This window comes from Agelaius tricolor, unplaced genomic scaffold (genome assembly GCF_023055355.1).
Source record: "Agelaius tricolor isolate 1412-34295 unplaced genomic scaffold, bAgeTri1.0.p SCAF_6, whole genome shotgun sequence".
In the NCBI taxonomy this organism is placed as follows: Eukaryota; Metazoa; Chordata; class Aves; order Passeriformes; family Icteridae; genus Agelaius; species Agelaius tricolor.
The window spans coordinates 25428558-25455177 of record NW_027269266.1 but is presented as its reverse complement, the minus strand read 5'-3'; the positions used below and the strand labels follow the sequence as shown (position 1 = coordinate 25455177).

The following is a 26620-nucleotide window of genomic DNA, read 5'->3' as shown; positions in this document are numbered from 1 at the left end:
TGGTGACGTACTTTGGAGCTAGCTAAAAGTATGGCTTATGTATTTATCCTTTCACATTAAATTTTTGAGGAGCTTAGGAAAGATATGGAGATAGTCCTTTAAAGCTCAACAGAGTTATGCATCAAATGAAAGCAAACAGTATCTTTCAAAGTCTGAACTGTTTTTCTCACTTGGGTGTTTGAGAGCCAAGTAATGCATTTTCACACAAAACCTGAACAGCAGATAACCACCCTTGTCTTCTCCCACACCTGTACAGTGTGTACAGGTCTCTGGGCTGTCAGAGAGCTTAGACTCACAGCAAATGGACAAATGTGCTACCATGGACTGAAAGAAAATATGATTATATAAAGATTCAAATATTTTGCACAACTGAGGCCGTATCTGTTGATTTCAGATCGTGCAGGCTGAAAGGCCAAGGTGTGTCCAGGCCAATTCATCTCAGTAGGTATCTCCCCCTGTCGTTACCCCCCTTTGTGTAACCCCTATGTAAAACTTCATTCTCTTACCTTTTTCTGCAAGTTACTAGTTCTGTCCTTTGAAGTTCAGAGGCCTTTCAGCCTGTTCCACTGGACACCCTGCCCCTTCTTCAGATCCTGATGAGGACTAAGCTCTGAGAACTATGGTTTTCTGGGTTAGCCTGAAGAAATGAAAAACATTCCCTTTGTTTTCACCTACCCTGTGATCCTTCACGTTGCTGCACAGAGAACAGTCCCTAAGGTCCTGCATGGCAAAACTCTGCTTCTGTCTTTCCTAAATCTGTCTCTTCCACTGCAGTGAAGACAAAATCATATGCCCCCTCCTCTCTGAGATGGCTACAGTGTTTGATCTGCACCAAATTAACCAATGCTGAATTTATTTCATGTTTATTTACATGATAGCTGCATTTGTTAAAATGGGATCTAGTGTTATTAAACTCTTGTAGAGTAATTGTGATTGAAATCTGTCCATGAGCTACTCACATTTGAACCTCATAAACCAGGAAAGAATTAATAAAAGATATTGATTAAGCACAGGCCTGTTCTTTTTAAAATGTCTGAAAATATAATTTACACAGAGAGAATAAAATTGGGGATGGATACTATTTACAATCTGATTTAACACTCAATGCAAAAAGTAAAAGTATAGCAGAGTAGGAAAAGAAGTGAATTTTTTCAGCTGAAGATAATTTATTTCTCTCGAGTATGATAAACTTCACTGAAGGGACTTCAGTCAGTGTTGTTTTAAACCCAATAGTGAGATATTTTTTTCATTGCAATCTGTGAATCTATCAGGCTATAAATATACCTCTGAGTTTCTTGTACATTCCCATTTAGTGACCTGCACAGGCTAAAAAGCAAAGGTAAATTGGAAAACAAAATTAGGACTATAGGAAGAAAAGTTATTTTAGATGTTTATTACTCACTTGAAGGTCTAATGACACAGAAAGAAGTTATTTTATTTTGTTAGAATGGAAAGAATGGCATGAGGGAATTAGACCTGGGTAAGATGGCCTAATCAAGACAAAAGCTTGACATTCATTAAAAGACAATGATCACATGAACATGGAGAAGGTTTACATAAGGAAAAGTATAATGCAGCAAGAAACCGATTAAAAATCACAATACAAATGTAAAAGTAATTACTTCTGAAAATGTACCATACATATCAAAAAATTCTTGCCTCTACCTACTGCTCAGAAACATTTAATCAGTGATCAGAAGAAATTTCAGAACTCCTTTAGTAGAACATATTTATCTAACTTTTAAGAATCAAAGCTCTTGCTCAGAAATACCAAAATATGTCTGAGTTATAACTATCCTTTAAGGATAACACTGTTTTGCAGAGTAAAACATAAAATTGCCCTATTTGCTTAGTAAATGCTACATGTGATGAATAACCCATCAGCTTTCTATAATGTGTTCAAAAAGCTTTCAGAATTTTATTGGTAAAGTACTCAGTTCTGATAATTCAGCTTTTAATGTAATCAAGAATATCACCAGGAGCTACTTAATTAATTCCCCAGTGCACCATGAATTTAATTTTCAATGACTTTATTGAGAACTTTTTTTTCTTAATTTTACAATGAGAAACTATAACCACTGTTACACAACTTGCAAATATTTCAAACGAGACAGCAATCTCCTATTTTTTTGATTTTTTCTGTTCCAAATTCAGCTCCTGAGATGGATTTTCTGCTTCAGCTTCATTTTCTTCTTCCTGTAAAAGAAAATGAAAACCTGAACATTAATCAATTTATTGAAAAAGTATACTTTTTCTGCTTATGCAGATGTATGGAATTCAGTACAGTCTTTTGCCACCTTTTGCCTGACTAATGAGCATAAAAATAAGCAGAAAGTCCTTTATTCAAGTGATTGATTTTGCTCAAGTGTTGAAATAAAAATGATACAAAATTTAAACAAATCTAATTGCCTACATTTATAGTGGAAAAAAAAATTAATGAGTAAATATTTTGCTGACCATCTTAGTGGATAGTTACATAAAGAAATTATTAAATCACACACGGATGACAATATATTCAAACGCCTACAGCAGAAAGTATTACACACCTTTCCTTTGTTCTTGACCAGAGGTTCCCACTAAATAAGTTTTGAATGCAAGAACTTTCATCATTGTACTAAAAATTACTTTTGAAAAGCATCTGCCATTGAAAAATGTTTCATTTTTTTGCGACCAGATATGTTTACTTCACCATTTGATAAAAGACAATAAATTTAACTTCAGAGACACTTTATGTGCTGCAGCATCGTATTTTTGTCCCATCTAGCATATTTTCTTGACAGGTCTGCCAATTTTCCAATTACTTGTACCACCATATGTTATCTGAAGATCAGTCAGGTCTAAAATAGGAAACATGAGCATGTCAGGCAGCAGCATGCTTACAATATTCTACAGCTTCAGCTCCAAGAGTAAGGCTCATAATTCACTATGGGTTCCTCTGGATCTCACTGAAAAAATGAAGTGACATCATAATGCCTGTTTCCATAGGAATGGATCCTATTTTGTGTCCAGTACAAAATCATGACCTCCAAAGTATAAATTATGGAAGAGTGAGAAAACTGTTTTACAAGGCAACTTGCAACTCATCACATCATGAACAGTCCTTATCACAATTTCAGAGTATAACCAGTTTTCTAGTTTGCATTTTAATTCAATTTACAGAGAATCTTCCACATTCTAATAACACCAAAAAGAAATGAACAGACATTTTGGAATGAAGAAGCATCCTGGCTGCTGTAACAGTACTCATCACAAGCCAACAGCTGAGAAAAAGGAAACACCAGGGACATTTAGTGGGATCCTGTAACCTGAGGTGTATTTTCCTGATTTAAAAGAACATTTTCATTCTTGTAGGAAAATAACTTCATCCTTTTGCATCCTAACCCTTCTTTCACCATCAAAGCATGCTTTGTAATGATAACTATAACATTTAGAGGTAGAAAATATATAGGAAGATTACATGGGCAGCACAAAACAGAATAGCAGTAGAAAAATGTGATAATTTAAAATGTGATCATTTAAAAATGTGATCTTGTAACATGTTATGCCCAACTGTAATAAAATGGGGAAGTGAGTAAAAGTAGCAGATACTCCAAGCCATCATGCCTCTGAATCCTCCCCCTTCTGGGGACAGCCTAGGCACTGAGAAATATTTACATAACTGACCACTAAAAGTTTTTTTTCTTCTCTTTCTGGACCGTCATCTCTTCAGTTACCTTTAAAACATGTAGTGCTCCCTGTGGCTCTTTTCATTTAGCTGAGAAAACAAGTCTGTGCATGTGTGTGAAACCAAACACTGAAGATTTGTTGAAATTAGAAGTGTAGAATATATTAAAGACAGTGCAATGTACAATATACATACAGAGGTCAAACTTCAAATGACAAACAGGGCAGAATTAGAAACAACAAAGGAGTAAGGTGTTAGCAAGCTTACTTCCTAATTCTCTCAAAAGAGAATTGTGGAATAGAAAAAACACTCACAGAAACTTTTGCCTGCTATGGAAAACCAGCCAGGTTATTTAATGAAGAACATGTTACTAAAAGAACATCAAATCTGCATGTTTCTGAAGGTCCCTACCTACAGCAGTTGTATTCCAGCTGCCTCAGAGCCAACAAATCCACCTTCCTAGCACTCAACTTGACATTATTCTGATGTCCTGACTTGTCCTCTCTCATACAGGAATATAAACCCTACACTATCACTCCTTCCCAGAACTCTTCAGATATTGCCTTGGGCTTCCTCTCCTAATTGATGGAGCACACAGAAATTTCAGAGACAATAGGGCCATGCCTTCACTGAGGACTACAAGAGAGTTAAAGCACATTAGGCTCAATACTGAATATTGGCTTCCTGACTTTTTTGATGGCAAAAAAGTTTTTTATCCAATGAATGAGGTTTTTTTAGAGAATCTTCTGCCTTTGTGTAAATTTGAGATGTTTAATTCTGTGCTCAAAAGGTCATGCTTACACTCTGGCAGAATTCCCAGGTTACAGAGCAGCTGCAGTGATCAGTGTATTCTGAGATGCAGAAATAATGGCTCTTGGTGATGGCAGCTCCAGGATCTGCTTGGGTTGAATACTCCAGATGGAAACATCAACTTTGGGATATTTTGCAGAACTAATACTTTTCCTTTGTTGATTTCCTGTTGCTTCAAGCAAGTAAAACATATTCAAACAGGTAAAATCTACAGCAGAACATAAATTTGACTTATGTGGGCAGATTCCAATGCACAAGTCATCCAGATGCCTGGCTGATTTTTTTAATTTATTGGGTTTTTTTGCATTTTTATGCCCAAAAACTGTCTGACTAGCATTGCACTGAACCAGGCTACACATAAAACATCATAATTTTGTACAAGGCTTTTCCAAGAACAGAAACACACCTCATTTGGAGGCAAAAGTTTGGTATCTCTGAACACAAGTGATTGCTGTGCAAAGCTCAGAGTAATGATGTTTGATCTTTCTCATAGCATGAACTAGCAAGGGGAGAAAACTTTTCCTTTATTAGACATGCCCTGAGCCAGGTAAGTTCCCAGGCTGTGCACTGCCACATGAACAACAGTGCCAGCACAAACAAGGTGGAAGAAAGGATTTTTGGGTAACACTGGAAGGTATGAACCACCAGTTTTGGCATTCATGCAGCTTTCTGCCAGAAAAGAAGTGAGGCCTCAGAATGCCAATGTCAGAATAATTTGGGATATGAACCTCTACAAATTATAAGAAGTGTTCTATTACTGCCAGTATGCTTGGGGAAGATCTGAACTGAAAATTTAGAGCACACATTAACCATACCACAGGATATGAAAACCCACTATTATTTCAGTTTGCTGACAATGCAAGATTTCTATGAAATGCTTGATCTATTTTTTAGTAGCCCAAGAGGCAGCCCGATGATTGCACAAAGAATAATGAAATAGTTGGAGTTTCCAATGTCATTAATAATGTTTGAATTTTCATCTACATAGCCTATATAGCCTAATTATCAAGAAATTATGCAAAACAGATTGCAGATTAAATATATTTAATATATTTGTTTTAGTAATTACCACCTATCATTATCATTATAATGCTTTTAATTCTGATGAATAACAAAGGAAAACCTTTTATTTTTATGTTATCTGTTAAAAACCAATCCATTATGGCAGTGTGCAAGGTTTCTATTACCAGCAGCTACACAGCAGACAAAATACTGAATTCTCGTTTTTGCTCACAGAAATTCAGTTCACATTATTTTTATTAATACTTCACATCTCTTTTTATATTATTATTTATTTTTCTTCCAGCCACCTATGACTCTTACAGCTAGTGCTTTCTGCTTTAAAAATCCTAAAATCAAAGTAGCTTTTCTTAGCAGATGTCACAAGTCAAACTTTTAAAGTAGTTCTTGCCATCGGATGCCAAAAATCAAACTTGTTTCAGTATCATTTGTGACTACAGAAAACCAAATACTCAAATATCATAATAGTGCATACACTCACCAAAAAGATGCCTCTGCACAGATCTGATGACTGGAATAGCCAAGGGATGTGAATCCCTCAAGACTGTACTACTACTCCTACTGAAAGAGTGCACTCAACAGCCCAAAGATTATTTTAATATTGAAATGAATGAAGTTTACTAGTCTGGAATTGATGTTATTACAGACTTATAAAACCAACAGGGATAAGGAAAAGTTCAAAGAGCATTACAAAGTGCTGCTAAACTCAACATAGTGAACTGAAATGCCAGCTCAGGAACTCCTCAAGCCACTGGAGACCTCATCTGCATCCTGATGACACTGATGGAGAGATGGACCTTCCACATTAGTTCTCCTACATCCTTTGCCCTGGCATCCCATCCTTGTTTTCTCTGATGGAAACAAGGCACTGGATTAAAGGGTCCTTTGGGTGCTCTGTAGGTATTTTCAAATGTCCTATGAACATCTCTTCTTTTTTAGTCTATACTTGGTAGCTGAGCATTTAAGAGGCACAGCAACAGAATGGGACCAGGAATTTAGAAATGAGACCCTAAAATCTGCCACATAATTAAATGTTTGATTTATTGAAGTATTAATCACTCAATAGCTTTGCTCAAGTTAATGAGAGCACTTCGATATTTAGATATCTTTAGGTGACAAAACTAAAGGTAAGAGTCTGATTTTTAAAATTTATTTCAAAAGTTTTGAGCTGACAGTTGAGAAAGACTATGATACAATTTCATCTCCTTTGAAAGCATTTTTAAGGCCAAACACATTATTCTCTGACCAAAGAATAATGGATCTGAGACAGAAGGTTAATTTTGTAGTAATTATTCCAGAATATTCCCCTGTAAACAAATTCTGGAATGAAAAAAGAAAAGAAAGAAAAAAAGCCTAGAAATAGGGGTTTGAGTTTCCATTTTGCTTTTTACCCTCTCCAACCAATTTCCTTCAAAATGCCTGAGAATTTATTTTTCCTCCATTATTTAACAAAATGAACTCTGGAAAATGACAGTGAATTAGACAATTCTTAACTCTACAGGAAATCTGACACTCTTCTGCAAATAGAACAGATCACACCTTAATTAACTGTGCTAGGGCATGCATCAATTCCCAGTTCTGTTCATTGCACCAACACCTGTAATATCTGGAGTTGCATTACAATGTTGATTATTTTGCCAACTCTAATCAGTATTCTAAACTTAACAAACAACTATACATTACAGGATTATGTAAAGAATTATTTGAATAATAATAAAGTATGCAAAACACAAAAATGCCTTGCTATAGGAGGAATGACTAAAGAGTTGTCTCTGCTAGTACATAATCTAGAAATAGCATCTCAAAAGCACTCAGGGCCAAATTCTGATACCAGTACTTTCTAAAATATCTTAACCCAAAAGACCTGTAATATAACTAACAGACTAAATTATTAAGGATGCCCTGCTGGCATTTCATCTCTTGCCTCACAGAATCTAGCTAGGAAAACACCACTTGGAACTAGGCAAAAATACTTTAAATACTCTTAAAAATAGATCAGGAAAGAAAGAAATTTATTAAATACTAGAGCTTTTGTTTGCGTATGCGAAAGTCTAGCTTCCAAAGTCACAGGCCAAATTTGGAAGAAAATGAGTGTCAGGGAAAAACTGGGAGCTAAGACAGTGTCTCTGTTAAATCGCCAAAAGGAAAGCATCCAGCAGTAAAATTCAAAAGTTACTTTAATTCCAAAGCCTTTGTTATCTTCTTCAATAGTATTACTGACAACCCTTGTAATGAACAGTGGTGCAAAAAAGAGTACAAATGGAACAGTTCTTTACCAATGGATATTAGTAGCAAATATAAATTTCTTGTGATAGATGACAGTTTTCTGTAACCACAGCTCGGCAGTGATAAGGCAGCTGTTTGCTTCCCAAGAAAAGGAGACCCTTGCTACATGGATCATTTTCATAGTGACAGCCTTGACAAGTTTGACATTTGCTTCATGAAGAATTCTAAAGCAGCCATCAAGAAAATGCCCCCTTTGGGACCACTGGATATCTGACAGTTGTACCTTTTAATGCACATTGCCATTAATTCTTACTGTCAAAGCCCACCAAAGTCCTACAGCACAATCTCTGCTGATCTGTACACTATAAAATGGAGGCTATGAAGGGAATAGCCATTACAATGTAAGCAAACATGACATCAATTAACTGGAAGCAGCTCTCCACCCCACTTTGTTCAGAGAAAAGAGCAATGCTGCAGTTTCCTTACCAAGCAGTACCAACTGCTGAGCTCTAGGTGGCAATGCAAGACCAGCAGAACTACTTTTACACTAAAGCTCCTCTTCAAGAAGCTACAAGCAGCTGCATGTTTATCACAAACTCTTTCCTTTAACTCACACTGCTAGAAGAACTTTTAAAGTCTTTTTGAAATGTTTGTCAGTGTTCTGTATTTTCTACTTCCTTGTTGCTAATTCTGATTATACAGATAAATGTACCATCGCAAGAGCCCTTACAGTCAAATTTCATTTAACGCTTAGTACAGAAGTGGAATTTCATGCCAGATTTCAAATCTTCCATCTGTTCCTCTCCTTTTTAGGAGGCAACCATTCCACTGAGTGGTCCCTTTGGCTGACTGCCACTACAGTTGGGATCCTCTTCAGGGCAGGTGGTGCTTGAAACCCAACCATTGTTTTACAAGTTCAGCTGGTTCTCCTTGAAGAAAGTAGAGGAAAATGTTTTCTCTTTAAGAATTTGAGTCTCTGAAGGTTCAGGTTTATGAACATTTGACTGCACCTATAAATGCTTAGAAGCCTGCAACATCAACCAAGAAAGAGATGAAAAGCAGCTTTAACAGGATTGTACCATGCCCATGTGGGACAAGTCTTCTTAATTTCTACTCCAGAGTGAGAGGGCACTCTAGTTTAAATCTGACACCATCATGAATAAGATAATTTCTAAGGCAAATTTGTCCTTCAATTATAATAATGGCATGTGTGCATATATAAACACATACACAGACACCAAAATAGCACTATTTATGTAGCAACATAATAATTATTTTTATGAATTGTAAATTTTAAAGAGAAAGTTCTACTTTATATATACTACTACATATATACTATATGTATATAGTAGTAGTATAATATATATGATATATACTTTATATATATATTATAGATAACATATATACTACACATACTATAATGTGCAATACTAGTAGAGAATAATATTTCATATCTTAGAAATGCATATTATAATGAAGATAATTTTAAATATTTATGGTTATACTCTCACCATATTTACACTATATATTTACTAAATTATAAGAAAAAACCTTATTCATGTTTGTATTCTTTATACTAAGAAATAAAATGGCTTCCTCTTACAATAGTTACATGAGAACAAAAGGTGCTCTAGCCAACAATAAGGAATTAATAGCTCTATTTCTTAGTACTATTTAATGGGAAAAAAAAAAAACAACTAAGAAGCACAAGTTTAATTTTTAAGAGCTCAATTGTTAGGCTACACATGCATCTTGGTAGGTACTAAATGACAGCTGAAGATTTTTTCACGCTTTAACTGCTTTCTCAAATAAGTTTGTGAAATATAATCTGCATATAATCTATATATATATAACTATAGCCCTTTATCAAGAGATCTGAACATTCTTTGCTTCAAAAATAATTCACAACATTAAATGGAAAAGTATTAACATACTTTAATATAAAAACTGAGTTATACAAAAAAGCTTCTGGAAGCTACTGTCAAGCCAGGCTGCCCAAAGTTGAAGGCAGCTGAAAGACATCACTGTAAACATCACTGAAGGACACATTTATAACAGAAAAAGACAGCACTACCATATGAAAGGAATACATTTATCTCAATAACAGAGAAAATACAGACCCTAATGAAAATGTTTTAGGAAAAATGAGTGCATTGCATGCTTCTGACCAAAATTAATTAGAGTTTTAATGTTTTACATTGCCTCCATAATTCTTTAAATGGTGCATTTATTTCATAGTAATAAACATTCGGTTCATTAAGTAAAGTTCAAAATCTGTGTTACTCGCTACATTTAACAACCTTTGGCCCTCTTCTTCTGTATTTCTTGATTCAGGTTTCCAAAGCATTGAATAAGCAATTGAGGAACAATTGAGGAACAATTAAATTTCATGACTCTGCATATTTAGGATTCTTATTTCATCGAAGACAAAGGGCAATTAATCTACCATTCTATACTGAATTTCAACTTTAGTGAGCCATGATAGATATTGAAATGAACTTACAGGAAATGCTTAATTAAATTACTGTAAAAAGCATAACTAAAGTTTTTTCCCTCTTTATGACAAAAGAAAATGCACATTGAATTGGAAAAACATACTGCAGTATTATAAATTTAATAACTTGGGAATTCATGAAAATATTGCTATAATGTGACAGATAAGAATTCAGAAAGCTTTTTTCTTATTATTTCATCGGAGCATTTCACCTGAGTATAGCCATGAAATTCTGTTCAGGTTCAAGGCATAAAAGCTGGAACTTTCAATGGAGTTAACATGATGACATTGCCTTCACTTTGTCATTTATTTTGCAAAATGTGATATAAGTAAATGTTGTAGAAATGACTTTATATTTGCTGTAATACTGAACTCCTATATTTAGTCACAATTCATGAAGTTGTCAACAAGACAGATAGAAATGAATGCAGCTGTAGAAGTAGATGAAGGCTAGACTGTGAGAGCAAACAGAATCTGTGCTACTGCTGAAGCAATTAAAGACTAAAAAGACTTTTGCTTAAAAAAGAAAAAAACAACAAAAACCCTCTAAATTCCTTTCAGCAGGTCCCCCAAACACATACTATTATTTAAATTTGGAATCCAACAACTATAACTAAACAAATGTTTCATTTATCTCAACAACTTCAATTAAATAAAATCCCCAAAAGAGCATTTCAGGACCAGATCTGTAGCATCGTATTAGCAGTCCCTTCCATCTCTCATGGAAGATCTACTCTTTTCCTCCTGTCCTCATTCATATAATCTGAATTAACACAGGCATTACAGACCTACCAGAAGGCAAAATCATTGCTTTCCAAGATGTACAAACATGCTTTTAATCTGACTATATAGAATCATAGAATGATTCCCTTCATCCATTTGGCCACGGACTTGAAACCTAACAAGACAATAAATCCATGGCTTTAAAGGTTGGACTTCAGTTGGTTTGATGACAAGGGAAGTCTTGTTGGTTTGTTTTTTATATTTTGACTTTATTGCTCCATTTGAAGGATCCTGTTCAGAGCCTGTAATCATGCCTAAACAGTCCTGTTTCACAGAATAGTTCAGATCAGTTACCTTAGAAGCATCAAGGGTATTGGTAATAAACACATAGTAAATTTGGAAACGAAGCTGTAGCATTTCATATACCAAGGTTTTAACAGTTTCACACTGATCAGCTTCTAAATAATAATAAAAAAAAAAAAGAAAGAAAAGAAATATAATGTATCAGATTTAAGAGTAGCTCTCAAACTCCATTCCTCTTTGCATTTCCAAGTGAGGATTGAAAGCCAAATGTTATTTAATTCAGTGGGACTGAGGAATGTTTTGGTAATTTGTCATGATAGTGATGTTGCTTCACTGTATTTTTTTGAAGTCAGAATCAAATGAAATTCTTTCAACTACAAATAATGTGATGTCCAACCATTTAATGTTTCAAACATCATCAAAAGGAACTTTACAAAAAAAATGCCCTGTAAAAGCAGCATCTGCCTTCAAACACACTCTGAAATCCTTCCAAAACCACACAACATAAGGTTATAACTTAATATCTAACAATATTTATACACTTCATGGAAAAAAAAAATAGTTGCCTTTCAGAAAATTAGAATCAAATTAATTGACAGACCTCATCATGGTGCTGGTAGTCACTGCAAACAGGGCTTCTTATATGTTCATTGTGCATTGCTTTCTGATAAATTTGTAAGTCACTGTTTCACTAAACCACATCAAAGTCATCTTTTGGTTTGTCAACAGCTTGCTTCCCATCTCTGCCTACCCTCCAACAAATCACACATAACACTCTTAGAAGAGTGGGAGAAAAAAATACTTTGATGTGATTCAATTACTGAAAAGCTATATTCCAAAAGATTCCCAAAGCTAGGGAAATTTGGCTATAACTAATTAGCGTTTTGCATATTTATGAGAGAAGAGCTCATTACAGAGCTTACATTATAAATTGTTGTTTATGTACTTTTTCCTTGACAGTCTGAAGTCACTTAATATCATTCACTGAAATTCCTTTTGAAGCTCACTAAACTCTGTGCCTCAGAAGGCTTTTTGTCTCCCATTGCATGATATCACAATGTTTCCAAGACATAATATTCTTCACCATATATTCTTTACCATTAAGGGGCAATCATACATGCATTGTTACATTTAACCCATCTGATTGCTGAGCTGAACGCTACCATTGACTGGGGCTATGTATGAGCTACAATGTAGAACAATGCTTCTCTGGAGGGGATTAAGTTTAAACAGCCCCTGAATTAAGCAGAGCAGTTTAATTATGGGCATTTAAGAGGAAGTTGAGCTATTTTCAGACATCTTATGTTTTCCTGAAATCCTAGTGCTGCCACTCAACTGTCTCACCAGAGTTTCTGTCTGTCACCTTGCAGAGGGTCAGCTATGGCCCCATGGTGATGTTTGGTACTTGCTGCTCTCTGCTCTTGCCCAACAGCTGCTCCTGTACCTGCCAGTGCTACCTAACAACACCAAACAAAAGCTTCCATCTGCATTCATTTTACTTAGTGGCAATCTATTTGGTTTCCTTCACTGGTTTTTCTCTTTCTGCATATACAGGAGCTCCAAGAATTGGATATCATTATATCAGTAGTAATTTCCCTATTTTCTGTTTACTGATGATTTAAGATAAACTTATAAACTCCCTGATGATTTAAGATAAACTTACCATGTCTCCTTTACTCACAAAACTTAACAGGTAGTATATTAAAAAAAGGTTATGTAGAAAAACAGGCTCATGTTCTTCTTCGGCAAATACCACTTACTATTCAAGACAACCCATTCTGCTGCTTCCTCTCCTCTACATGTAACTTAGATGACCAACAAATCAAGAACCACAGAAGCCTGTAGCACTGCCATTTAAATCAGCATTTAAATTTAGAAAAAAAAGATAACTTTACTACTTCTTCTGCCAATGTAACTTTTAAATATGATTATTAACTATATATAAGACCGTGAAGAAAATACAGGAAATACCATCTGTTTTGGCAGACAACAAATCAAGGATCTTATTTTTCCTACATTAACTGAGGTTTCTCTTTGTCAGTATTCTCCTTAATGTCAGTGAAAGTAGCATTAATTACTTGTTACTTGAATTGGACTTAGATATTTTCAATTCATTTGAACTCAAGGCAACCTTTCAGGACGTAAGTTCTCAAAAGAGCAAATAATGAAAAATTCTCTTAGCTGTTGCCTTGCCTCCCCTGTCCACTGAAAATTCCATCAAATTGTTCTTTTTAAGACCTAGATATAGAAAAGTCTCTAGGTCTCTTTTGAAGATTTTGCTGTTTAAAATGATAAATGATAATACACAGATATGATATTTATTTATCCATAATAAATTATTCAAATCTGGTGAAGTCATATCATACCACATGCTATATAAACACATCTGGGGAGTTTGACCATGTAGAGTCTAAAATCAGTTATGAAAACAAAATGAAAGAAGAACAAGAAGTAAAATGTCAGGGAAACTAAGTAGGTCAGGGTAATGGCCGTGTACATAAATCACATTTTGGTTCAAGTATGGCTAATAAATGAAGAATGATTAAAAAGTGGCTAGCATCAAAAGGTATATAAAACTATTTCAAATACAAATATTTTATATTTTTTATAAAACAAATTGATTGTACAGGACAGACGAAAAAAAATCAAACAGTTATTGCAGGTATTTTATCAAAACAATACTGAGGCTAGAGTCACCTAGTAGAGGTGTCCTGAGTTGAGGTCACAGGGAAAACTCCCTGTGTAGGAAAAGCTGAGGAAACCCCTGGATTCCTGGAAAATGTCAGTGAAGAAGTAGAAATGGAGAAGTGGCACTTAACAGGTCTTCTAATCTAAAGGAGAGTCACTAACAGAAACCAGCATAAAGATAAAGCAAGGTCTGAGACTCAGATGAGGAATTTCTCAGCTGATATCTCTGACATTTGAACCCCTACTATAATACTTGCTTGGCCTGGAGGGTGTGGAAATTGAACTCACTACTAGAATGTTAAATAACTTATCTGTAAAATGTGAATAATAGTACTTTCAATGTCAGGATGGAGCTCTATGCATGAAAAGATTTATATAAGTGCAAGTGCTGTCATTGTTATTACATTCAGTGAGTACAGAAGGCTTCAGAAGCATTAACTTTTCCAGCACAGAACATCACCCATTCTTTCTGGAGCCAGAAAAGAAGACATAAAATGTGTAGTTATTGCAAGAAATTGTCTGGTTTTAAGTTCTGATGCTTATTTTTTGTGTCTAGAAAAAGTAAACAACCATCAACAGCAGGAATTTTATGATACATGCCATTTGATAATATGCAGCAACCTATAAAGTATATGAAAAACAGTTTTACTTCATACTTCACTTTATTTTTTGCCAGGAAATTATTTAATTGGAAAGATGCTTTGAGAGCAATCAGAAAGCAATACGTAAAAAAGGTGTCTGGTTTGGAACAATGAATAGAGAATGGAGTCAATTTTTAAAATATAATGTAATAAGGAAGTAACTATCAAGTCTGTGCTAGTACATCAGCCAGTAGGATCAAATGAAATTGATGCATCTTATTTTCCTTCTCAGAAGGAGAACCACCTGCTCTCCAAGGAAGACCACATTCTAATGGAATTTAACTCATGATCTGTCATCTTTCTGTGAAAACTGGCCATCTGAAGTTGGGTAAGTTTTTTTACAGGAATGTACTTTCATTTTTAGGCTGTCTTGCATCATTTGATGCAAGATGGCCTACAAAATTGTTAAAATTGATCAAGAATTACATCCTTAGGAATAGAAACTTTTGGATATGCACCTTCTGATTTTGATTTTTAGAAAGTATCATTTATGTCCTGTCTTGCACCTAGAAGTCAAACTTTACTCAATGGACACAAGGGAAGTTTCACACACAATATTCCTTTCATCCAAGAATAGCAATCATTCATTTGACCTAACAACATCACATTTTCAGACATGGTGAGCATTGTCTGTACATATAACCCATTTTTTCTTTTGAAAATCTTTATTTCACTGGAAGAAATAAAAGGCAGAATTTTCTTTCATACATTTAAAACCTTAATTACAGAAGGATCGCTACTGATACTACCCAACACATTAAAGTACTTTCTCTGAACAGAACTGTCACTACTACAGTATTTAAATTTACAAAGCGATTTCCACATGAATGGGATTGTTCCAGGCTGAAAACATTTTTAATACCATAAGCAAACAAGAGATGAATGCACAAAATGAACTGTTTAACAGAGGTTTATGTACCCCCTTGTGCATTGTATTTGGAAATGAAGTCCTTAAACTCAGGCAGAGGATTCTCTGTGGATCAGAAGAGAGACACACAGTCCTTTCAGCAGCATCCTTTTATACAAAATTTGGCACTAACACCCTGTTTGCTTCAGCAAATGACTTCATGCTTTGTCCTTTTAATCCAATTTCCACCATAATATAGACTGAAGTGTTGTGAAAATACTAGAAGAGGATGCCTGGAAATTTATTGCATTAAGAATCTAATCCAGGTGGTAATCCAATCCCACACAGCACATTTCTCATTAACTGAGATGTTTGACCCACAGATGGCTTTATACAAACCAGCATTCTGCACTAGCTATGACTAGTGCAGAAATAATTCTCACACATCAAGACATGACTCAACAAGGCAGGTAAGAGGCTAAGTCTGACTAGAAAAGGAACAGTGACTCTACTGAAAGCTACAATAATTGATTGTAACACTCATCCCAAGCTGAATAGCTCAGATTTGCAGGTTATTACAGCATTAAGTACTTTGCTAGTGCAGTCCATGAGAATATAAGCCCTCCTATTCAGCAAGAGCTTTGTCAGTAGGTACTGTCTCTCTAAGGTGAAAGCACCACATGTACCTTAAACAGCCACCCCAAGCAGGCAGGAGACCATTCAGAAAAACCTTATTAATAGTTAATACACAGAAAACAGTAATTTCCTAGAATATGAACATTGGTACTTTTGTGTTTTATTTCTTGAACTGATTCTTTCCTGAAAATGACAGATGCATGCAGATGCCAGCAGCTTGCCATGCATGTGTCCTGGCCAGAAAACCAGCATTCCCATGTTCTCCTCATAGAAAGCCTGAGTCCATTTGTGTCTCAAAGGCAGCACAAGGCTGCTGCTCATTGGTTGTGAATATGATGTCAGACTTTGATTTAAATTAAAAATTGGGGATTTAAATTAAAAAAATAGAAACCCAACAGTCTTTAAGAAACTTGAACATGATGGAAGCAAGCCACTAAGATATTCCCATCACAACAGTGCCACATACCCTTTTAGTCAAACAAGTATTCATACTCATATTCATAGAGGTGTTTGTCTTTAACATGTCTTGAGGCAGAAGAAGGAAAAAGAAAATATTAAAAATTTCTATCATTTGTGAAGCAAACATTTTCTTAATGTAGTTTCTTTCAAATTTGCCAGTGCTACACTCTTCACAGAAAGGTAAATTTGTTCCTTAATAATTTCTGTAATTTTTCACAAAGTATAAGGTTTTGTCTATAAAGGACATTTCAAAGTTAGGCTGGTAGAAGGAAAAAAATGTGCAGGAAGGAGGAAGACTACCCAAAAAACCAAAAAATACATTCCTTGGCAATATTCTTTCCAATGTGATTTGAACTGCATTTATCCTGCACTGTGTCTCAGTAATAAGCAGCCTTATTGCTTAATGAAAAGGATTTGCATCCCTGGCCTATGTAAAAATACAGGTTGTGTCTGTGATTCTCTTTTTCCTGTTGTTTCTTGGAGTAACTGAGGTGACAGCTAAGATTTTTATTTTGTCTGAATAGTTCATTAAATGCAACACAGCCCTTCTCTACTCCTTGGGTCGAGTCCCAAACATATTTTTTCATTTCCAAGGTCTTATCCACTGATACAGAGAATAAAAAGGAATTTTCTCCATGCCCAATTGGTTGCTTTGAGCAGATAACTAGACAAAAGCTGATGAAAATAACATGTCTCAATGTTGCTCCACTTTCCCCCCACAAACTGCTTTCTTAATACATGTAGAACTTCACACTTAGGTTACTTTCCCCACCTTCAGGCTTGTTTCCTTCTAGCTTTCACAGCCTACTTCACAGAACTTTCATCTTTTAACCAGGAAAGTTCCTGGAGATCCTTAGGATGACACTTAAAATCTTAGTATCATTTCCTTTAGATACAAGCTCTTCTTTCTTTCTTTGTTGCTGTTCTTCATCTACTTCCTTGAGAGAACATCTTCTCTGGGTACAAGAATAGGGTACACATAACAGCTTTCCACTTACAGGTATGTTCAAGGTAGAGGACTGAGTAGATTTCCCTAGAAAGGAAACTTCTGGCAGTTGCTTTGCTTTTTTAAGATTCAGAGTCAATTTTTCCTCTACTCTTACATTTAAGAGTATTAAAGTGAAGAAACTGAAACAGGTACCAGTTTCCCTCTCTCTCTCTCTAATCAACTAAAATGTATTCTGGGACTGGGTGTTTCCAACCAGACAACCACCACCCATGTGAACACAGTGACATATTTTTGTCATCACTTTCAGAAGCCAGATACTAAAATATTTTAGAACTCTCATCATATTAATGTTTCATCACTCAGAAAAAATTCTTAGATTCCACAGGAATGAGGCCTAAGCCATGACACATGTCATGAGATATACAGCAAAGGCATTTCAGGAGATGTGCCACACCCAGCCCCTCTGATCGCTGAGGACTAGCTGGAAGGCAAAGGTGTTTATTTGCTGCCAAATTTCTATACTCTTAATGCAACAGATTCTAACAGGAATAACAGCAGCTTTTGTCTCAAGTGTTACACATTTTCTCAGGAGTGCAGCAGGTTGTGGTCATATTTATATCAATTGAGATAATTTTTCTAACTAAATTCTATACATAAAATCATCTTGCTTTCACCATGCCAGATGCATGCGCCCCACTAATCCAAAAATATTAACTGCATAATTAAATTTCATTTCCTTAGGGCATATGATTTCATAACCCATGGCAGGAAAGGATGAGAAGAGTCAATTAACAACAAAATGCCTGTCCAAACAAATGAAAGGCCAGACCTCCTCAAAAGCTTGCCTTGTGTTTTCTACATTAATGTTTATGACCCAGTGATCTATCAAGCCCTTCAAAATCAAGCAGTAGATACTCTGTAGTTAGCAATTTTTTTTGTACTCTCTGAGAGGCACTATCAAGAATAGGTTGCTTAAGAAACTTTGACTTCAGAAAGCTGTAGGTGTATCTCTCCTGAAAGTGTCACTGAAATACCATTTTCAAATGCAAGGCTGGCTGACTTGCTGATATTTCTAAGCCACGCACTTACAGCTAACTGGAATGCTGGTCATGGAAAGACCTCACTTCTGACACGTGACAGCCTTCCTTTATGAAGTTATTTGTGCCAGAAGATGTAAAGTGAGCTCCTCTGAAAACATTCTGAAGATGCTGGAATACAGAAGCCACCATCAAATCAAAGTTTAACAGATTTTATGATTCTGGAGTTTGCTTGCCTCAGAAGGATTGATGTATGTGTGAAAAGAGTGAGGTACCAGGAGTCAGCATGCCTTCTCCTTCTGCCATGAAGACATCACATTTGCTCTGCAAAGTAGACAGGATCCCATGGCTCTGGAAGGGATGAGGACCACCAAGGACTTTCAGGTCTTTGATTTCAAAGCACAAAAAGCTGACTAATAATGAAATAAATTCATCTGATATCTGAAGATACTGAGTTTACCACAATGAGAAAAGCCTCTGCTATGTGCAACTATACATATTGATAGCCTAATGCAGTTTTTGTCTGATGAACTCTTCCTACACTATCTAGAAGGCAGTATTTTGAAAGATGCACTGTGAATGTAAATTTGCCAGCATGGTTCTTCACAGCCAAAAGCCAAATGGATGTGCTGGCCTAAATAAATGCCTGATTTCCAAAGGTAGGATCCCACACTTAAAAACAGCCATATCCTCATACAGCATCTCCTTTATTCTGAACCAGAAAGCAGTGGAACCTACTAGTTAAAGCAAGTTCTTATCCTGTATGTAGGCACCTGTTTGGATTGAAGTACTGTGTTATTTTGAGCCCTCTGACATGGCTGACCAGAGTTCAGTGCACATAAAATGTATAATGTTAAAAAAGCATCCTAAGTCCTGAACAAAGCATAACCAAAGGTAATCAATTAATTTCAATATACTCAGATATAGAACCACTGTTAATTTCAATGATTGTGACTCAAATTCTTCTTTGCTTTAAGCTCTCTGAAAATTTGGAAATTTCACAAGATGCATTTGAGGGACAGTAGAAGGAATGCCTAGAACATAACTCATCATCCTTATGTTCCACATTGATTTTAGGATGCAACAATGCAAAAATTCCCTAATACATATGCTACAGACATTCTGGCAAGAACAGTTGGCAAGCTGTTCTACAGAGTACCCATCCAAGAGTAAATTGCACTCTGTCTGCAAATAATCACAAAAGGTAAAGATTCAGAGTCTGTAGGAACTGGAAATGTTTACAGAAAGAATTAAAATTGAAATTGCAAGTTGCTTTCAAGCTACTGCTCATGAAGTATTAAACAAACTTTACTGCCTTATCATAGCAATTAATTTTTGATTCACAATAATGACATTCTTATCATGCCTTAGATATTAATGCAATTTGACAACAGCAAATACCATAAGATCACTTATCCGTGTCACTTGTGGGGACAAATTCACAGCTTTACATTAATGACCTTTCAAACGTACTAACTTGCTTCTAAAATGGACTGCTTCTGTGATCTTGTCATAGAAAGATTCATTCTCACATTGTCCTTTAATATCTGATTTCTGAAGAAAACAATTATCACATTCCTAGGCAGCAGTTCTAAACCAAAACACTGGGTATACTCTACAAAATTATATTTTGATGCTTCTTATTAAATACATGACCTTACTAAATCTCCCAGCTGATTTCATCATCAACATGGTGTGATACTAATTAGTGATTAAATTTATTGCTGGAAGAAAACACTTGGAGTTCAAAGTAAAATTCTCACATACATCAGAAACAATAAGACTTCATTTGAGCTTTCTGCTTGTTTGCAAAAAAGCTGTGATGGATGCCTTGGGTCTTTTGTGATGGGACTGGCTCTAAAAAAAGCAATGTCACTTCTGACCAGGTACCTTGGAGAGTGCCTCTCTCAGAAGACTGCAAAGCTACAGCTGGAATTAGGGAGACAGTAGCCATAAATGTGGGAGTTGCTGCTGCAGGACTTGGGAAAAGAGCATTCACAACAAAAGCACAAAACTTAACCACTCACCCTTCAACAAATTAGAGAAACATGGGATATGACATTTTAAAGCACTACAAATCAAATGGGTTTAAAACAATAACAAAGGGATAGCTGCAAATTCCACAAAACAGATGCAGGGTTTCATCACATAAAACTTTTCTATTGTTACTTCCTTACAAATAGTACCAACACTTCCCTGCATTTTCCTGCTAAAGAAGCTGGAAGCAGAGCTGAAAATGTGGTGAGATACCATAATACTTAAAAGAACTGTAGTATTTTTATATAAAATGTTTCATTACAAGTGTATTTTGGATTCTGATTATTATATTATATTATTATTAACCCAATTACTTTTCTATGTATTTATTTAAACATAATTATATACTGTGATAGGTACCTCTCCACTACTACATTTACTGCTAAGGCTAATTTCAACTAAATTAAGAGATCATTCAAATACACTCAGTATATGCATATTTTGTATTTTTTTCCCCAGGCTACATTACTATTGTACAAAACAGCAAAGTGCTAGATATATCTTAAGTTTTCTGTAAGAATAAAATGGGCACCTTTAAATTGACACTAAACGTGTGTCATAGTTTTCTAATGTCTTCTAAACAAAATATTTGAAGGATTAGTAGGAAGTTTACTGCAAGCTTGTTTTAACTTTGACTTGACCTTCTTTTTTTTTTTTAAAATGGTTTTTGTATTCATACATATATGCCCGTTGTAGACAGGGTTAAACTTGTCTGAAGCATTTTAATAAAATAGTGAAGACCTCCTTTAATTTATGGCATATATATTTTCAAGAAGGAAAATGCTGATATTATCTTGGTTATAAGCTTGCTGCTGAAATGATTTAGATATTCTTTTCCTTTTGCACAGTATCAGTATAAAGCTTTTCTTTGCATGCAATGAATTATAGTTGACACTTCAAACCTATTCTATCAGTATCTTCTAGTTCAGAAAAATGAGAAAACATAAATATTTATTCTGTGTATACAGAAAAGACACAAGACTCTGATAAAGATGATCCATTATGGAGTGATGAATAATTGTTACATGTGTCACACTTAGAACAGTAAAGGGCAAAAAAATTTGCCACGTTTTAATATGAGGATTTGAGGTTATTGTGCAAATAAAAATGCAGTCATTTCATCATAGTGAACTGATAAGTGTTTAGGCCCAGTGATTTTTGATGACATTCACTTCATGACTCTATGGATGATGCAGCTGCTTGATACAGATCCTTGGTCTGATTTGATAAAGCCCATTAACAGTGCTTTAACAGTGTAAAAATATTTATACAAACAACCTTCCATTTTCCTGCTTGATATGTGCAATTCCTCTCTAGCTTAAGCTTAAGTTTACCAATTAATAAGAATAGAAATCAATTTTTTCCATTCTGTGATCACTGTCTTTAATCTTGATTCTATTACTAACTTAAGTTTCTACATTATGTAGAGAAGTAGAGGCTATTATAACCTGCTCAATAATAAACACTGTAGGAAAAGAATGAGAAAGTTCCAATATTTTTAAAAAAAATATTTTCAACCTTATGATCAGTCTTTACTTAAAAAAATAGATTTCTCCTATTAAGTCCAAATTCTAGCCAAAATGCAGCAAAAATAACTAAAACAATTTTTTTTTTTTGATCCATAATGTCTGGTTTGATACTAGAAATGAAAGCTCCCTTAAGGTAATTATTTTCTTTTTTTTTTCTTTTTGATTCAGTGATTTTAACCATATAGCCCTGATTGAAACACTGAAATGCATTCATGATACAAATTATGGAGCTGAAAACAAATACCCAAAATTACAAGTTATTGGGGTAAGATTGCCACAAGGAAAGTATAATATTTAATTGCACAGAATTATTTGCTAATCTGTGTTATGGGAGCTTCACAGACCATAACGCTGAAACCCTGTGCTTATTAAATTCAATACATATTGATCTAAAAGAAAAGAAAATAACATTAATTCAGTAAATAAAAATTAAGGAAGTTCTAAAGTTATAATACTCTGGAGAATTGGAGAAGGCATTTTCTCAAAGTGCTATGCTTGTATTAAACATTGAACTAGAAACCACAATTCATAGAGGCTAACTTAGCTGAAAAAAATCCAGCCTGGAATCAGCACAGCACATCTGCAATACTGCATCTGAAAAGTTTTAATTTTTGGCACAATTTCTTGGCTTCATCACTGCACATGAGCTTTGGCAGGTTAACTTGTGACATAAGGAAATAAGGAGCTACAACGCATAGCAGCAAGTATTTGTCTAGTCCAGTTTCTTGCCACATACAATGGCCCCACAGAAGACTGCATGATGAAGGGATGAACAAATCAAATTTACCCATATTCGTTTCCAAAATTAAATATTATTATATACAAGTATTTCAGAGATAAAGAAATTCCACCTGAAACACTTAGTATCATATGAAGAATTCAGAAAACATTTAGGCTTTAGGAATAGGATTTTAAAGAACACACCAAGCTCTTCCACCTTTTGATTTGAGATAAAATACTTGAAATAAATATTGATTTCAGATTTTCTCTGAGTTCTTAGTGCTTTTGCATGAGATCTTGAGGCAGGGATGGGGGGATCAAATGTATTTCACTCCATGGCATAAGAGAGATGTTGTAGTCATGCTTGTGGTGGAGAAGTTTTCTCTACTTCATCTTTCCTACAGTAACAAGGTAATTGGATTTATTTTTTGGTAAGGTTTTAACATTCTTCCCCTTTTTGAATATCTTGATGCCTCTGCAGACACTAAAACCTTTCTCAAGTAATACCATGACTTCAAAATTGGATTATTTTTACTCTGCTGCTTATCAGGCTACAATATGAAAAATTGTGACTTTAGGATTATCTACACACTGAACAAAACTATCATCTTTGCCTCAATTCCCAATTCAAATATCACCCTTGAAACCACAAACAGACTGTTAAAACAGGCAACATTTTGCAGAAAAAACATCTAAAAGTTTGCACAGCATGCACACATGCACACAAATTATAGTCTGTGAGTGAATCTGTTTTTAAATGCTGACTTACTGAGATTTTTTTTTCCGGAGCTAAATATATAAATAAAGACTGTCAGAAAATGAGAATAAAAATAAGCATCTAAAATGCCTTAAAAATCTCTTCTCCTTCCCTTATGTTGTCTTTTTTCATGCACTTAGTATCTTGTCTCCTATTTTGAGCATTATATCTCCGAGATTCAGAGACATATTAAAACAACTACACCTTTATTTTAACTGATTTTTTACATTTCTATAATGGGTATTTTCTAAAGGCCTGTCTTTATGCTCCTAAACTCTGGACATTTATTTTCATAATACCCATGTGACTAATATTGGATTAACAGAGTTTAGCTATAGCTAGTGCCTATAGGCAGTGGACAAAAAGTCTACTGAAAATTTGGGGGAAACTGTAGGCAAGTACAATCAAAGGATTGGAAAATATACAGGGAATGGTTCTATTGTCAGCTGTACAGATTTAAGGCAACTTTCTCCACTGGCAGCTCATTTTGGAATTTTGATTATAAGTCTCCCAAAGATTAGAAACTAGTACTTGAATTTTTTTCTGCTTTCAGATAGAATTCTCAGCTTAGAATCCTAGATTTGAACTCTGAATCATGGAATTATGTAATCATTTAAGTGGAAAAAATCTCTAAGATGCCTAAGCCCCACCATTGCCATGCCAATGCCAAGTTCACCAGTAAACCATGTCCCTCAAGAACTACAAGTCTTTTATATATCTCCAGGGATGGTGACTCAGTTATTTCTCTGAGGAACCTTTCTTTCAGGACATTTTTTCCTAACATCCTATCTAAACCTCCCCTGGCACAACTTGAGGCCACTTCTGGTCGTGTCCCTTGTTACTGGGAGAAGAGACCAACCCCACCTCAGGCAGTAGTTGTAGAGAGTGTTAAGGTCCCCCAAGCTTCCTTTTCTCCAGACTAAACACCCCTAACTCCTTTGCTGTTCCTCCCAAGACTTGGGCTCCAGAACCTTCCCAATTCTGTTGCCTTCTCTGAACACCCTCCAGCACCTCAGTGTCTTTCTTGCAGTGAGAGGCCCAAAACTGGACACAGGACTTGAGGTGTGGCCTCAGCAGTGTCAAGTACAGTGTCAAGCACAAGTCACTCTCCTGGTCCTGCTGACCACAGCAACCCTGTTAAAATCCAGGATGCCACTGGCCTTCTTGACCGCCTGGACACTCTGTTGGCTCATATTCAATTGCTGTCACCAGCACCCTGAGACTCTTTTTTGCTGGGCAGTTTTCCAGCCTCTCTGCACTCAGCCTGTAACACTGCATTGGGTTGTTGTGACCAAGAGCAGAATACACATGGTTCCCTGTACCTTGACGAATCCAAATCAACACTGGTAGTTTTCCAACAAGCAAAGTGTGGATATGCCTCTGCCCACTAATAGTCTGACAAGATTTCTCCTGATAACTATCACAAAAAAACTTCACAAGGATGCAAGTAGACACGCCACCACTTCATGTGAATTCTAGTCCTTGTTGTTCTTGATACCAAATAGGAGTCTAAATTGTGTGTAACTAATCATCTTACAGGCAGAAATTGATCCTAATTTGCAGAAAAAAAATCAGGATTTTCATTAGTTACAACATTAGCTCTTAATTTCCGCCCATCTCCTGAGCAGCCCAAATATGACAAGCCTACTCTTGAGGGGTAAACTGGAATATGGTTGCTAAATGGGAAAAAAGGGCTCCTTTTGAAGGGGTAAGTACAGAAGAACTGCCTAATACAGTAAATCCAGAAACACTAGTGAGTATTTTGAAGATTATTTTAATTTATTTTTTCCAGCCCACCCAAATGACAACATAATCTCAGTGTCAGCCCTGGACCATGAACTGTAGATGCTGACACTGAAGAGGGAGCTCATGGTCCACAGCTATGCATGTCCTTCAGCCCTATGGATATCCCTCCATGGTCTGCCAGAGCAGCCCACTGACCCAGCTCACTCATCTGCTGCTCTAACAAGAGCAGCAGGCAGTCTGTTAACACATCCTGCCCTTTCAGCAGTAGTGTGGCTCAGTCTGGTGGCCACCGAATTGCAGAAAGCATCTCAGCCATCCCCCTAGGTTAAAGCCTCTTCCAGGTGCCCTGGGAAGTCCTCTGCAAGTATCTGCCTTGGTAAGCACTGGCAGAATCTATGGAGTTTTAGGCAAATAGCTTTAGCCAGCTAAGTCATGCAGTAGGCATATCTCCATCTTCATTGTGCATATGCAGAACTACAGAATAATACAAAGCAGTCATTATGAAAGGACACAGAAGTGTCTTAATTGACAGGTGCTATTTTTCTGTGATGATTCCAATCACTTAAACAAGAATCTTACCTGAGTAAAACACCCTAGGACTGGCCAATGGGAAACCAGCTTTCCAAAGATACCACTCCTCATCACAGTCTAAGTCTGTCTGAATTTAACTGTGTTTTCAGGAACACCTTCAGTTTCTAAGTAAAATGAAGACCATAGCTACAGCATAGAATATAGAATATGTAGTTCTGGTAGAATATAGAATATGTAGTTCTGGATATTCCAGGTCATCTAGAGATTTTGGGAGACTATGATAGCTATGTAGACATACTTAAAAATTAAATATAGGAAAACTGTTCACTTAAAAAGGATTTAGCAGGTCAATGACAGCTATTAAAGATAATAGTGTGTGTTAACCTACTTGATAGTCTTTAGAAAATACATGCTTGAAGTTAATATAAATTTAGTTTATATAATATGTATATATTATGTATATACATAATATATGTATACACATATATTGTATATACATAATAAATAATAATATTATGTAAATTCAGGTAGATTAATGTATATATGTCTATCACAAAAATACACACTAATAGCAAAAAGATGTACTCTAACAAATAATGAATCGCTGATCCTACTGTGCTGAAATGTTTAGGCAATATGAACTCTTCAGCATGTAAATATTCTGTTTAACAGTGAGAGAGATGTAAAGTAACAATAGTTTGGCAAAGCAGTTTTGGCAAAGACACTATTGGAATTGCACTGCAGTTTAGAGATAACCCCAAAGCAACTGGGTAGAGAAAATCTATATAAGCTACGTTATTAAT

General features: G+C 35.5%; 1 protein-coding gene across 3 annotated transcripts in view; it reads right to left on the bottom strand.

Annotated features, from left to right (window-relative positions):
• Positions 1-1373: 1373 nt before the first annotated feature.
• The window catches only part of PHF14 (PHD finger protein 14), a 162427-nt gene continuing 137180 nt past the window's right edge, over positions 1374-26620 (bottom strand). For all 3 annotated transcript variants that reach the window (XM_071429085.1, XM_071429086.1, XM_071429083.1), the window contains one exon: positions 1374-2196. In XM_071429085.1, the coding sequence (XP_071285186.1) occupies positions 2122-2196 (75 nt within the window). In that variant the 3' untranslated portion in view covers positions 1374-2121. The remainder of the gene's footprint in view (positions 2197-26620) is intronic.